Consider the following 15,395-nt stretch of genomic DNA (forward strand, 5'->3'; position numbering starts at 1 on the left):
TTCTAAAAGAAATGGCCTTTTATTTCTGAAAATTGGAACAACTTACAAATACAGCATTTCTTTTCCATAGATGCAACAGAGCAACAATCCCAGTACGACTCCGCAGAACCAGCTTTTATTAACGCCTGGGCATCTGAAAAAATACGCACAAAATCACTATATCTCATCAATTGGTTCCAAATCTCATTCCAGAATCTACAGTGCTGATTGGATTGTGTGAGATACAATCATCTGGATATTCTGGATCCAACTATGATAGGAACTTCTGCATCCCAAATTCCCAATTGCAACTTAATCAAGTTGGATTATAAGAGAATGAATCAAATCAATTGGGTTCAAATCCAATTGTTCAGAAAATCAAGATTGATCCATAAGCTAATTCATAAAGAAACCCCTATATGATTTCGAACTCTAATTTTTCTTTTTTCACATGAACAGAGAAGTAGAGAAAGAGAGTATAATAATACCTTGGAGTATGAGATTCAGTATACATCCTTGGCATTGTTAATGAACGCAGCGGAGCAGAGAATGGAAGCAATAAGAGCGAAAATACCAAAACCGATCATTAAAGAAACCCCTGCCACCACCAAATCTATTAAGTACTGCACACTTAACCCCAACAATACCATCTTCTTCCTCTTCTTCTTCTTGTTTCTCTTTTACTCTGGAAAGAAAGATCGAGAAATCTGAAATGGGTCTTAGGAATTTTGGCTCAATGATAAAACCCAGAAGAGTATGGAGCTGAAACACGTTCTGGGGTTTTGCGAAGGATTTACACGCGATGATGCAAATCGTTCACAGGTGAGATGAGTTGTGGTCCTTGCTCCATAGGGCCTTTTTCATACGCATCCAAATCCAGTTGGGCCTGGTTTCTGTAAAGGATTGTGAGCGAACAATTGTTAAAAAAAGTTTAAATCAGTCCCTAAACTTTTTTATTAAAGTCTAAATAGATTCAATTTGATCTTTTTAATAAAATATAATTTTAAATTTTATCTCCGAGTATAGATAAGTACTGATATAATGAATACCATTTTTTTAATAATAAAATATTATTTTTGCAATTTCAATATAAAAAATTATTCATTAGTTAAAATAAAAATTAAAAATATAAAAAATACAATATAAAGTGCATATTTTATTTCTTGGGCTTATCACTTTCCCATAGTCTTTTGTGTCAACACCCAACTTATCCACAATATGCTGCACATTTTATATTCCTAATGTCATACCTTCACCCTTTTCGCCTTCTTCTAAATATTTACAGCTGAAAATTCTCTTATTTTGCTTGCAATGCATCTCAAAATCAGGCAAAAAGCCCTTCCTCACCTGTTTCGTACCTCCTCATTTCCCACCTGTTAAGGAAAATAAGTATTGGCCATCATCGCCTGCTTACAAACTGTCCTCATAAATGCTGCTGCCTTTGTTAGAACTTAGCAGTGTTTCATTACCTAATAATGCTGCTGTCATGGTTACTAGGATTTCATGTTTAAGATGTTATAACGTAATACAATCAAACTTTTCAGTAATCTTAAATCCTAATTTCCTAAATCATGATCTCCAAGTGGGTGCTTTCATTGGCGTTGAATCCCCAAACTAAGGTTTCTTGTTGGGCGTTGGGTTACTTTATTTTTCTAGTCTAGATGAAGCTATTAAATTGGGCTTGTTTTTTAAAAACCATGGCTTGTGTTGAATGTTGACTTAAAAACTGTTTTAAAGGCTGTTTGAAAATTAGATCATTATTTATTATTTAGTTGCTATTTTCTAGAAATAATTAAATATGCTATCAATCTTATCTGATATGCATAATTATTTTGCTTATTTTATTGAGGTTCTGTTATTTTGTATGCCTATATATTTCTCTGTAATCTTGTATCAATAATATATTAGCCTTCATAAATTTCATCTTAATATCTTTTTCTCTGTTTCTGAAAAACATATATCTTACATAGTGGTATCAGAGCTCTTATCTTAAAGGACCTGTGAGATTGGATGAACCAAAATCAAACCCAAACACCAACCCGTGAGATGGAGGGAGAGTTCAGTTTTGGTGCAATTACTCCACCAATGTTTGATGGAGTTAATTACAAAGTTTGGGCTGTTAGGATGGACACTTACCTCAAAGCTTATGATCTATGGGAGGCTGTAGAAGAAGATTATGATGTTCCACCACTTATAATAACCTAACAATGGCTCAAATCAAGATTCATAAAGAGAATGTGACAAGAAAAGCTAAATCCATGAATTGTCTATTTTCCGCTGTTTTGCCCTCGATTCTCAATAGAATTATGCAAAAGAAGTCTGCTGCAGAAATATGGAAATATCTTGAAAAGGAGTATCGAGGAAATGAAATGTTAGATAATATGCAAGTCATGAATTTAATTTGTGAATTTGAAACGCAAAGGATGAAAGAATCAGAAACGACAAAGGAGTATGCTGACAGACTTCTCGATATTGCCAATAAAGTGAGACTTTTTGGCAAGGATTTTTCTGACGAACGAATTATTCAGAAAATCCTAGTTACATTATCTGAGAAATATGAAGCAACAATCTCATCTTTGGAGAATTCTTAAGATCTGTGGAGTATTACCTTGGCAGAATTTTTAAATCCTTTACAGGCTTTGGAGCAAAGGAGGCTTATGAGGAATGAAGTATTTGTAGAAGGTGTTTATCAAGCGCATTCTCGAACTGGAGATGGGAAACTGACACAGAGGACAAGAAATACCAAAAATTATCCACCATGTCCTCACTGTAAAAAAACAAATCACCCTCAACAAAGGTGTTGGTGGAGACCAGATGTCCAATGCAATAAATGTGGTCAGTTAGGACATATTGAAATAGTATGCAAGGGCAAACTACAAGAAGAGGTTGAGGCTAAGACTATCGTTGATGAAAATCAAGAGGAGCACTTATTTGTAGCGTCATGTGTTGCTACAGACAACTCTGAAGGATGACTTATAGACAGCGGCTGCACAAATCATATGACATATGATCGGGAGTTATTTAAGAAGCTTGACACAAGCATCATCATCAAAGTCAAAATTGGAAATGGTGAACGTATTGTTGCAAGAGGCAAAGGAACTGTGTCCATAGAAAGCCTATCAGGTCAGAAACTCATTTCTGAAGTTTTATTTGTACCGGATATTGATCGAAACTTGTTGAGTGTTGGGCAGCTGCTAGAAAAAGATTATGAAGTGTTTTTTAGAAAAAAAAATGTTGCACAATTATTGATCTTGAAGGAAGAGAGGTGTTTAGGATCAAAATGAAAGGCAAAAGTTTTGTTCTTGACATGCTGGAATAAGAACAAACCTTTGTTGCACAAAGAGATAGCAATACTATGCTTTGACATAAAAGATTGGGGCACTTTCATCATAATGCCATACTCTTCATGAAGAAAACTCAAATGGTGAGAGGTTTACCAGATTTGGAGAAAGATTTGCCGATGTGTGCAGCATGTCAATATGGAAAACAGACCAAATTGCCTTTTCCAAAAAGAACAGAATGGAGAGCAACTCAGAAGCTGGAACTTGTACATACAGATGTTGGAGGTCCACTTAAAATACCATCTTTGAATGGTAGTAAGTATTATATTACATTCATTGATTATTGTACAAGATTCTGTTAAATATATTTTTTAAAATCCAAATCTAATGTTGGTGGTATTTTTTGGGAGTTCAAAACATGGGTTGAAAATCAAAGTGGATGTGAATTACATGTCATAAGATCCGATAACGGCACGGAATACACATCTGAAAAATTCAACAAATTTTGTAAAGAAGCAGGAATTGAACACCAATTGACGGCACCATACACTCCGCAACAAAACGGAGTAAGCGAAAGAAAGAATAGAGTGATAATGGAGATGACAAGATGCTTGCTACATGAGATGGAATTACCGAAGAAATTTTGGGCAGAAGCTACAAGTACTGCAGTATTTTTACTCAATACGCTTTCCACTAAAGCTTTGAAGAATAAAACTCCTTTTGAGGCTTGGTTTGGTTATAAACCGTTTCTGTTAAATTTAAAAATATTTGGATGCCTGTGTTTTTCTTATGTGTCTCAGGTGAAAAGAGATAAGCTCGATAGAAAGGCAGAAGCAGAAATCTTTGTAGGCTATAGCAACGCATCAAAAGCCTACAGAGTTTATCTACCCCAAGCAGATAAAGTCATAACCAGTAGAGATGTGAGATTTCTAGAAGACGAAAAATGGAATTGGAATGATACTGAAAAAAATAAAATTCCAAAGAACATTGAAAATTATGATGATGCTATTGATGATGAACCAGTAAGGGGCATAAGATCACTTGAAGACATTTATCACAGGTGCAATGTGGCTATTATGGAACCAGAAAAATTTGCCGATGCTGTTTTAGAAAAAAAATGGGTTTCAGCAATGGAGGAGGAGCTGAGAATGATCGAGAAAAGTGACACATGGGAGCTTGTAGATAGACCAACTCATAAGAAGGCCATTGGAGTAAAATGGGTATATCGGACAAAGCTGAATTCCGATGGATCTATCAACAAACATAAAGCAAGACTGGTGGTCAAAGGCTATGCCCAGATGTTTGGAGTTGATAAGGGATGGAAAGTTCATCAACTTGATGTAAAGTCAGCCTTTCTAAATGGCTACTTGGAAGAAGAAATTTTTATGGAGCAGCCCGAAGGTTTTCTGATTAATGGAGATGAAGATAAAGTATATCATTTGAGAAAAGCCTTATATGGCTTGAAGCAAGCCCCTAGGGCTTGGTACAGCCGTATTGATTCTCATCTTCTAAGCTTAGCCTTTGAGAAAAGCTTGAGTGAATTCACTTTATATGTTAAGAAAACATAAGCAGATATACTTATAATATCTTTGTATGTTGATGATCTATTAATAACAGGTAACAATGGAAGATTGATAGATCAATTCAAGACAGAGATGATGAAGGTGTTTGAAATGACAAATTTTGGAGAAATGTTATATTTCCTTAGAATTGAGGTGCTTCAAAAAGAAAATGAAGTTTTTATTTGCCAACAAAAATATGCCAAGGAGATTTTAAAAAAGTTCAAGATGGAGGATTGCAAGTCAACCACAACTCCAATGAATCTGAAGGAGAAATTTTGCAAAGAAGATGGAGCTAAAAAGGTAGATGAGGTGTTGTACAAGAGTTTAATAGGCTGTCTAATGTATCTAACTGCAACCCGACCCGACATCATGCATGCTGTAAGTTTGCTATCAAGATACATGCATTGTGTTAATGAGATTCATCTTCAAGCAGCAAAACGCATAATTAGATATATTAAAGGTACAGTAAACTATGGTATTAAGTTCAGTCAAGTCCAGAATTTTAATTTCCATGGTTTTTCTGATAGCGATTGGGGTGGTTGCTTAGATGACATGAAAAGCACTTCAGGTTACTGTTTTAGCTTTGGTTCTGGTGTATTCTCCTGGTGCTCCAAGAAGCAAGATGTGATAACTCAATCCACAGCTGAAGCAGAATATGTTGCAGTTACTTTGGCAGTAAATCAAGCTTTGTGGATAAGGAAATTGTTAGCTAACTTATCTATGGAAGAAAAAAGAAGCACAAAAGTTTATGTTGACAACCAGGCTGCAATTTCGATAGCAAATAATCAAATATTTCATGGAAAAACCAAGCACTTCAAAATTATGTTGTATTTTCTTAGGGAAGTTCAAAAGAATGGTGAAGTAAGTTTGGTGCACTGCAATTCAGAATTTCAGAATGATGATATTTTGACTAAATCTTTTTCCAAGGCTAGATTTGAGTATTTAAGAGAGAGACTTGGCCTTTGCTGCTCTTAACTCAAGGAGGAGTGTTGAACGTTGACTTAAGAACTGCTTTGAAGGCTGTTTGAAGATTAGATCATTATTTGTTATTCAGTTGCTATTTTCCAGGAATAATCAAATATGCTATCAATCATATCTGATATGCATAATTATTTTGCTTATATTGTTGAGGTTCTGTTATTTTGTATGCCTATATATTTCTCTATAATCTTGCATCAATAATATATTAGCCTTCATAAATTTCCTCTTAACATCTTTTCCTCTATTTCTGAAAAACATATATCTTACGGCTTGCTTCCAGTTTATGAAATCTTATCTATTGGGGAAAAAGAAAATTCATGCTGGGGTCACTGTGCTGCGACGACAATGGCTTTACAGCACCACATGTCTGTGATTTTCTTTTAAATCTTTAGCCATCAATTTCTCTAACAATCTTCAATCTTGATGATATTTATTTAAACATACTGATTTGGCATTGCACTCTTAACTTGTATCAAGAATTAATATTCAATTAGATGCTCTAATATCTTTAACTGCAAGATGTTGTTTGTGCTCAAGAATCCATTGATTATTTATAAGAAAATTCATAGATTCTGTTGAATCTTAATGATGCCTTGTTGCAGCTTTCTGAAGCTATAATTTGATAATTTGCACTTGTAGTAAAATAATGGAAAATAAAGTAGCCATGGAATACAGAAATATTAATAAAATAACCATTTAGATGCGTGAAACACAAGTACATAAAAATATGTACATTTGTTAAATGCTTTCTCTTTTGCTCTGATTCTGCAAAGATATGATACCCAGAAATCCACATTGTCTGCAACTTCTTCTTTCTTTTATTGCTACAGGCTTCAACGGACATGACATAAAATACAACAGATTGGGAGTTTTGTCAAAATGGGGTTGAATTTTTGTCCTAGCAAGCTTACACTGATTTGAGACTGGGAAGTCAAATGCATTACAATAACACATGTTTAAGTTGTGTACTTGATCTATAGGAAAAGAAAATTATGCAGAAACTGCATCTGCAATATGCAGTGGCTATGCCATTATTCAAAGCAAAAAAGCAGCATTAAAGCAACACCTGAGGATGGACAGGCTGTGATGCAATCAGAATTGGTGAAACTATGTAAATTCAGGGGAACAAAGTTAGGCAGGCTGTGATGGCCATACAAAAAGTTAAAAGGATAGTGATTTTTGGGGGTGATTAGTGGATACCCTTTTTCAAATGTTTTTGCACCTTGTATTAGTAGTAGTAATTTGTATGATGAGCCACTATCACCAGCGCCTCCACCACCATTTGTCTTCTTGCCTCTGCTATTGTAAGCATACCTGACTGGCTATGGGTCCTCTACTCTTTGCGTCGCCATGAATGGAGACTGTGCAGACAAGGTCCACCACTGCCCCTAGATTTTACTAGTTTCTTCATCACAGTTAATTAGTACACCTGAGAAAAAGTTTTTTTACTTCCTCTTATAGGAATGAAATAATACATTTCATATCATACATTATCATTATTTTTTGTTTGTCATATTCATCTCCATGGCTATTTTACGTTCAGTATATGATTGACAAGATTATATGGGATTTGATTGTTCATGGAATTGTGAAATGATGATTAAACTAAGTAGGAAGAAGATGGTTGCGAGCTGTTATTGCAGCCTCTTCTGATCTCATCAAGATAAACTGAAGGTAAAGACTGATTAAACATGAGAACATAGAGTAGTTTTAATGGAAAAACATCTCTTTTCAATGAAGCAAGTCTATAGAACTAGAGATGAGTTGGCTTGAGGATTCTGCTCTGAGATGAGCCGTGCTGCAGGGGACCTCTTCGAGATCTCATAAAGCGCTGGTAGTGAAAGGACTACCAATTTGGAGATCAGTAAGCATTTGGCGAAGATCAGATGCTTCTTCTTTGAGCTTTGCATTTTCCTGAAGAACTCGATCATGGCACTCAGACAGATGATTCAACTTGTCTATCAGATTATGGTTCTCCGTACGAAGACGAACCACCTGAGACCATAGCTCATCAAGGTGCTTTTGTTTCCTCATCCGTGACCTACGAGCAGACTCCCTATTGGAAATCATTCGCCTCTGCTTCCTTTCATCGATGATGCTGAGTTGGTTTTCCTCAGCTTCATCAGAAGTTGAGTTGTTGCTGAGACTTGATGACTGAGGGGTGAATTCATGTACATGTTGTGGGAAGAGAGGATTGTGAAAGTTGCTTAAGATTCTGTTAAAATGGAAGGTTGGCATATTGCTCTGATCTATCAGGCCAAAGTTGGCTGCGAACTGAATTGGGTTCTCAGCTGCCAGATAGTGAATACCTGCGAGCTCACTTGGAACCATGGCTGAAATCTCTGATATGATAAAGGATTTCTTTCTATGGATTCACAGATCGTGGTAGGGGAGAATGGCAAGAGAATGGAGGTGTTTTATAGAAGAAATAAAGGGCTATTAAAGTGGGCCAATTTCATCAACAAGATTTAACAGTATCAGAAATGCTTACATGAGCAGAATATTTAAAAAAATTATGAATGGCATTCACAGAGCTTTGGTTAGAAATGCATATGTCCACTTACTCTCTTAAAGAAAGTTGGATGGTGAGATGTTGACACATGCTTGGATATGCATGTTTCATGTTTGTGTTACTATTCTATGTATGTATGAGAAAGATAATGCAATCATAGAAAATCGATATATTTGGATAATCATTTGGCTAAAATATGATGCTAACTTTGAGAAAAGGTTGATGATGTGGGAAATGCAATTATTAAAATATGAATGTTTTTGGAAGAGGAAGGAGTAGGAAAATGAGAAAATGATGTTAAAGTCAATCTCAGCTCTCAAAGGGGGGTTTTCATCAGAAGCCTGCCAAAAAAAAAAAAAATCAATCATATTGGAAGTTCAAGCTCTAGCAGCCAATTATAACCTTATGCTCGATGACGCCAGGCAGTTCAGTTTAGAAGGTAAGTAATTAAATAAAATTTTTAGTTTGCATGATCATTTCTATTACAATTTGGTGACTCCTTGAGCACTTAGATTTTAGATTGGAGGTTAACATCAAGGGACCTAAATCTCATCCCTGCTCATTTTTCTCAGTTTTTTTTTTCTTATTCAACTGAACTAGGCAATGAACAACTTATGCAGAATCCTTCTGATTTTGTGATCATGGCATGGGCACTTTCCTCCCTTGTTTCCTTTGTCCCAGTCATTTGTGTGAATTATCTTGTCAAGGGAAAGAAAAGCCTCGGTGAATGGTGAACGGTGGGTCTTGATTGTCCTCTGTCAATACTCAGCTTAACTGTAGCAATGTCAATGGAACAGATAGTCCTAGATTAAAGCAAAAAGACAAAATCAGTAGCTTTATATTATCCTTTACAAACCATTTAAAGTGCTTTTGCATATAAAAAAAAAAGCTACTGATTGCAACATTTTCCTTTGTACTAAATATATTGGGCTTGTTTGGATTGGCAGTTGGTGACTGTCGGTCAACGGTTAGATTGTTGGTGGTTGGCAGTTAGCAGTTGGGAACCAACAACAAACGTTGGATATTGAACAGTTGGAAGACTCTTTTAAGGTTGTAAACACATGTTATCAGACCTTACTAGTAAAGGGAAGGCAGCTTAGCCATATGATCACTTACTAATTACACATCATCAAAGATAATCACATGTAAAAGTTGATTTCCCTCATTGTGATGTTGGGGAATAAGTGCCCCTTCACGATCATCAATTCTTGATTTTCTTTCATGGCATATCAGAAGCAGGCACGTCTCCATCTAAGCACCAAAACTACCTTTATCATAAAATATACTCTCCCCATGATCAGAACAAAGGTGGCAGCATCTCACAGAGGTTAACCAGTTCCTTCTCTTTGTTTATCTAATGTTGATAATCTAGAACCCTTTTGAGGCCCACTTTGGATTATAATAACAAGAAGATTAATAGAAACAGAATATTAGATCATATAAAAGTCTTGGCATAATCTCAAGAGGCAACTAATTGCAAACGCAAATGTTCACATTACAGTTGTTTAATAGAGTTGAATATTCTATCCTCAACTTTTTCTGTAGCTTTGCTAATAAACTATGCTGGTTTAGGTGATTCCCCACTATAGAACTTCCCTTGCTCTGAACTTCCTTTGCAGATCAGAATAACAAATAACTAAAGGACAAGATTCTATGAAACTCATCCATACATAAAAGAAACCGAGCTCATTAAACTTGTGTTTGATATAATATGGCTGCCTTTAATGGGTGCATTTTGATCATTGTGCATGTAGCACTTTATATGGATAAGGGCTGCCATGAAGATCTGACATTAAATTAGTTGATATGTAACGATCAGCTACTGCTTGTGAAATTGCGACAGCTGATCCGTTCCACAATTTAAAGAAAATTGATTTGTATATAATAGCTAGCACGAAACCACTAAATAATTTTATAGGTTAACTATTTTGGGCCAAATAGAAAGTGGGTCCAAAAGTTATTTGAGACAATTTGGGCCTGATCGTTATGCGGAGCTAGTGGGCCTGTGAGGAAAAGGGTATCCGTAAGAGAGGAGGCAGAGCCGTCCGAGGTACTAACGAACCACAATATCCAAGGATTCGGTTCTAGTTATCAATTGTAACCAATTCAGTTGCGATGAGGACGTGCTAAAGAGAGCTAGTGGGCTTGTAAGAGACGGGATGGAGCTATTCGAGGTACTAGCGAACCACAGTATTCAAGGGTCCGATCCCAGTTAGCAATTGACGAAAACATCGCAAATTTAGCAGAGTCCGGTCCCAGTTAGCAATTGATGAGGACGTCGCAAATTTAACGGGATCGACTGTAACGGTCAGCTGCCTGCTTGCGGAATTGCGGCAGCTGATGCGTGCCACATCAATAGATTTAAAGAAAATTGATTTCACATCTGTAGATTTAAAGAAAATTGATTTCAGCTGCTGCTTGTGGAATTGCAGCAGCTGATCCGTCCCACATCCGTCGATTTAAAGAAAATTAATCTCAACTGCCCTGCGGAATTGCGGCAACTGATACATCCTATATCGGTAGATTTGAAAAAAATTAATTTGTATATAATAGTTCGCACGAAACTATTAAATAACTTGGGTTAATCAGTTTGATCAAGTAAAAAATGAATCCAAAAGTTACTTGGGCCAGTTTGAGCCTCTTGGAAAATATTAAGTGGTCATGTACAAATTAAACTTGGTGACGGCTTCATCACTAGATGCTAGACAGACAGTCATCTCAGTTCTTATCTCTGAAGACCAAAAGGTTGTGTAAGAGAATTATAGCGTGCAACAGAGAAAGGGAAGCCACAGACATTAAACTGAAGTTGCACTTGATGTTATGGTTTACCACGAACGCTTCGTTTATTAACGAAAAATAATTCAGATAACTTTTTTTTCATTCCTTTCTTTTAATTTTAAAAAATAAAATTTATTAATAAATTTATATACAAAAATCAAAAGAGAATTTCATTTTCCTTAAAATAATTTAATTTTTATTTTGATCAGAAAAATATTTTCCGTTAATTAAATTTTTTGAATGTTTCAAACACAAAAAAATATAGAAAATATTTTCTATTTTTCGTAAAATAAACGGAGCTAAGTACAACTCATTAGGGTTTTCAAGTTGAGAGAAATGGAATCAATCCATACTAGCTAATTTTTTTTTTTGAATTAGGAATAAATTTTGTTTGCATTGGTCGGTCTACTAAAATAAAATGCTCCTAATAAATATTTGCTATATTTATAAAGATCAAACTCTCAACCTGACGAACTACTTATCTCGACACTCAGTTAGTCAAACTAGCATAAAATTGAAGAAAGTTTGAAAAATAACGTGAAAGTAAGTTTGTAGAGCACTAAAAGCTGCCAAAATAAGTTAAACAGATAAAGACATGATTGACAGAGAGTAGAGTATTTTGAGAAGTAATACATAAGAACTAAGATGGACTATTTTCTGGAATTGATAACATGTGGGTGCTCTTGTTTGTACATGCTATTTGAGGAAGCTAAAATTTGCCTGCCAACCAATAATTTTATCAGTACAGGAGGCAGAAAATGAGTGTCAACTTGACTGCAATATGTGAGGCAATTCTGTAAGATTTTGTCTCTCAAATACTCTCTTGTTTACTTTTCCTCTTTGAAATGGGCATTGGTAAGATGATTTTGGTGACCAGACAAGGTCGCAAAGGAGATTTTTCTCATATAAAATTATTCAGCTAAACAACTCTACCTTAGCAATACCATTATTGTACTTGTAAATGGACAACACTTTTGGTGTTGCACAGAAAAATAACAACACATTCTGAAGTAATCAAGAGATTGATTGAAATCTAAGCCATTAACAGGCATGCACCTGCAAAATTTCAACCACAGCAGGTACTGAGCAATGCTAAAATTCATGAAGATGCTTTGATTTGATTAATCATTAACTGATGTTGGTGGGAGGACTAATTCAGGGTCCTACCAATTGAAGAAAACAACAAAAACAAAAGGAAAAAGAAAGAAAGAAAAATATTCATCATCGTCATCATCAACTATATTGATGCACTTGTTTCTTCTTTATCCACAACTCCTTTCCATACATGCCTAGTCTAAATGTAGCCATAGCTAAGTTGCAGACACACAAGGGGAGGACACCACAAAAGTGACGAAAGTGCTGGGTACGGAGGGGGACTGGATTTAACACCTCCCAACATAATTTCAGTAAGACAACACACAACGATGAAGCATCTGGTCATTCACATAACACTCTGGGTCCATATTTTCTTACAACCATGGGTGCCTGGCGCACCACCACCCCTCCACCAATATTCGTACTGCCTGTCAACTCATTCCAAAAGAATCCCCATTAATTTTCTCATCTTCCCCTCTCCTTCACTTGCTCGATTGTATGAATACGCGTACACATACATACATACATACGTATAAATATCCAGATGCATAATACTTAAAAAGTATTGTTCTCGATAGCAACACTAACAATAATGTCAATCTATTGTAACTTGCAGTCGTACTACAATGTTCCATTATGATACATGCAGACATTATTACTGATGAATATGACCATCTAGCAGTTCACGTCACTTGCATTATCAACTTTTTACAATTTATTTTTTTCCTACAGGAGTATTGTCAAAGAAAGAAATTGAAATACACCAAACAGAGCTGCAGGATATTGTCTTTCTTTGACGTGTCACCAGATGAGATGAGCATTCTTGAACATTCCATAAGACCACAGGTGACAACATCAAATTCTGTCTGTTTTCAAGCTTTTTCTTCATGGAGAGCAATTTAGCACAGAACAGAAAGTTTTTGGTACCATAACCTGTACCGTGTGTGCATTGTCTCCACTTTCCCCCCACTCAAACAACCCAACTTTTCGTTTTCTTTCTTTTTCTCTCGAGTAAAATTCCCCATTATGAGATCATCCCAACTTTAGAATGATTGGTTCAAAGAGGATAAGCTCATCGTCATCACCATATATCATTCATCTAATCTTCCTCTTCTGCCAAATTCTGCATTTTTTAAAAACCCAATGCCTTTCTCATATCTATTATTATGATAATAACATTGGTGGATGCTGCATTTAGAATTAACAAATACCATAGAATATAACTTGCACGCATGTTTAGTTTGAGCTTACGTATGCTAATTAATTAAGGTCATAATCCACTACTAGATGTGCTTAAAGTTGTTTAGAATCTGGCAATGTTTAGCTCACAATCTTTCATTATCTTCTCCTAATTAATCACTGCTGTTTAATAATGACCATGGCAACACGTGTCTAAGAGCAGACGATCATTGGATATTTCTGGAGGAAAGGATTGGTCACTATCATACAATTTTTCCTAGTACTCTCAAAGGAGTGTGTCGAGCCTGCAACCAGTGAATAATTATTTTGCATTGATTGAAATTCCAATAATCTGTGTGAATTATTACAAAAAAATCATTTATTTTCTCACTGTAAAAATACAAACAATAGTCATTTTTGAAACTCTAGAGAAGAAAGAACAATGAATGATTGATGAGGATTCTTGGAAGTAGCAAAAACAAACCACAAATCCAAGCCACTTTATTTATTACTTCATTGGGATTGCCCCACCATTAGTTAGCCAATTCTCTAATGACAGCATCCATATACTCGACAGAGGCAATGTGCTTATCATCATCATCACCATCTTTGAAACCTAACCAAATAACTGGCGTAAGCATATTTGCATGTCAACTTCAAAGCTTTTGGCTTCTCCATTAGGATGTTAATTTCATCAATAACCAAGTATAAGAGATTCACTAAACCCATGGTTTGTCAAAATCATGGTGTTCCAATTCCAAATTTTGTTCGCTAATTGAGAATTGTTGGTAGAAAATTTGAATAAGGTAAGAAAAAACAATATTCTGCAAAGTCTTATTGGCTGCAACATTAACTTAAATACAGCAGAAATTTAAACTGAAAAAGTTAAAAACAAATAACTACATGAACATGTTTTCGTATTTAACAACTAAGCTAAAAACAAGCAACTACATAGAATATGTCTCCATGTTTAATAACTAAATTAAAAACAAACAACTAATGGATGATATGTTATTGAACAAGTTAAAGTTAAGAAACAATATAAAAATAAACGAAATTTCAGCAACTTATTGACTAAGAATGAAATTGCAGCAGGCTTTGATGCTGCAAACTCCAAGTTTTTCTTTTAGAGACTCAAATTTGTTTCTTGACAAAGGTTTAGTGAAGACGTATGTAACATTAAAATTTGTTTTGCAATATTTCAGACTCACAGAACTCTCTTTCTGCACATTTGAACAACAACTTGATGTCAAAATGTTTTGTTTTTCCATGAAAAACAGGATTGTTGGAGATAGCTATTGCAGCCTTATTATCCACAAACAAATTTGTGCCCTCCTTTTACTTCAACTTTAGATCAAACAACACCTTTCTAAGCTATAAGACTTGATTTGCAATAACTGTAGCCATAATAAATTTAGCTTTTGCAAATGATTGAGCAACCACCTCTTGTTTTTTATAACACAAAGAGAACATCCTTGACCTCATATTAAAAGAATAACTTGAAGTACTCTTCTTTTCATTAGAACCACCATGATCACTATCAGAATAGCCCAGCAAAATACAACCTTGACTAGCACTGAACTTGATCCCATAATCTATAGTGTTCCTCTCACATATCTCAACTTGACATTGAAATTTCAAATTACAAAACTTGTCAACGAGGAAAACAATCAAGGGTTCTATTTAAAAAAGCAACCCGGAGATCTATGGAGAAATTGCAGCTCATACATACTGACATAGCAGGACCTCACAAAACTCCATTTTTAAATGGGAGCAGGTATTTCCTTATCTTTATTGATAATTATTCCAAAATGTGTTGGATATATTTTCTCAAGTTCAAAACAGAAGTTGCTGGTGTGTTCTTGAAATTCAAGAATTTGGTTGAAAAACAAAGTGGTCATCACATTTAAGCTTTAAGGTCAAACAATGGCAAAGAGTACACCTCAAGTTGACTTCATTGTCATAATTCTGACAAAAATTTTTTATGAGACTGCAGCAAATTAGTTTTTGCCTTCGACTTTCTTGTCT

General features: G+C 35.3%; 3 protein-coding genes across 4 annotated transcripts; 1 reads left to right on the forward strand and 2 right to left on the reverse strand.

The window, feature by feature from the left end:
* Window positions 1-856, reverse strand: LOC110617996. 2 transcript variants are annotated; one of them, XM_043957705.1, is made up of 2 exons: window positions 468-856; window positions 1-133 (listed from the first exon to the last, which is right to left on the reverse strand). In XM_043957705.1, the coding sequence occupies exon 1, from the start codon at window positions 627-629 to the stop codon at window positions 483-485; it is 147 nt and encodes a 48-aa protein (XP_043813640.1). In that variant the 5' UTR covers window positions 630-856; the 3' UTR covers window positions 1-133; window positions 468-482. The 2 variants fall into 2 exon arrangements, with proteins under 2 accessions (XP_043813640.1, XP_043813639.1); XM_043957704.1 differs by having other exon boundaries at window positions 126-265; window positions 468-854.
* A 1,330-nt stretch (window positions 857-2,186) lies between these two features.
* Window positions 2,187-2,951, forward strand: LOC122723876. The gene is made up of 2 exons (XM_043957777.1): window positions 2,187-2,516; window positions 2,616-2,951. The coding sequence occupies exons 1-2, from the start codon at window positions 2,187-2,189 to the stop codon at window positions 2,949-2,951; spliced, it is 666 nt and encodes a 221-aa protein (XP_043813712.1).
* A 4,426-nt stretch (window positions 2,952-7,377) lies between these two features.
* Window positions 7,378-8,326, reverse strand: LOC110618122 (basic leucine zipper 43). Its single transcript, XM_021761178.2, has one exon. It carries the CDS (start codon window positions 8,132-8,134, stop codon window positions 7,625-7,627), a length of 510 nt encoding a protein of 169 aa, XP_021616870.1. The 5' UTR covers window positions 8,135-8,326; the 3' UTR covers window positions 7,378-7,624.
* Between the last annotated feature and the right edge of the window lie 7,069 nt (window positions 8,327-15,395).

The sequence above is a fragment of the Manihot esculenta genome, chromosome 6, assembly GCF_001659605.2.
Source record: "Manihot esculenta cultivar AM560-2 chromosome 6, M.esculenta_v8, whole genome shotgun sequence".
Lineage (NCBI taxonomy): Eukaryota > Viridiplantae > Streptophyta > Magnoliopsida > Malpighiales > Euphorbiaceae > Manihot > Manihot esculenta.

Excerpts from the sequence above, each read along its gene's own strand:
- LOC122723876 (XM_043957777.1), top strand. The coding sequence starts at position 2,187 with ATGGCTCAAATCAAGATTCATAAAGAGAATGTGACAAGAAAAGCTAAA. Across the intron at positions 2,517-2,615 it reads GAATTATTCAGAAAATCCTA|GCTTTGGAGCAAAGGAGGCT; the intron begins GTTACATTATCT and ends AATCCTTTACAG.
- LOC110618122 (XM_021761178.2), bottom strand. The coding sequence starts at position 8,134 with ATGGTTCCAAGTGAGCTCGCAGGTATTCACTATCTGGCAGCTGAGAAC.
- LOC110617996 (XM_043957705.1), bottom strand. The coding sequence starts at position 629 with ATGGTATTGTTGGGGTTAAGTGTGCAGTACTTAATAGATTTGGTGGTG.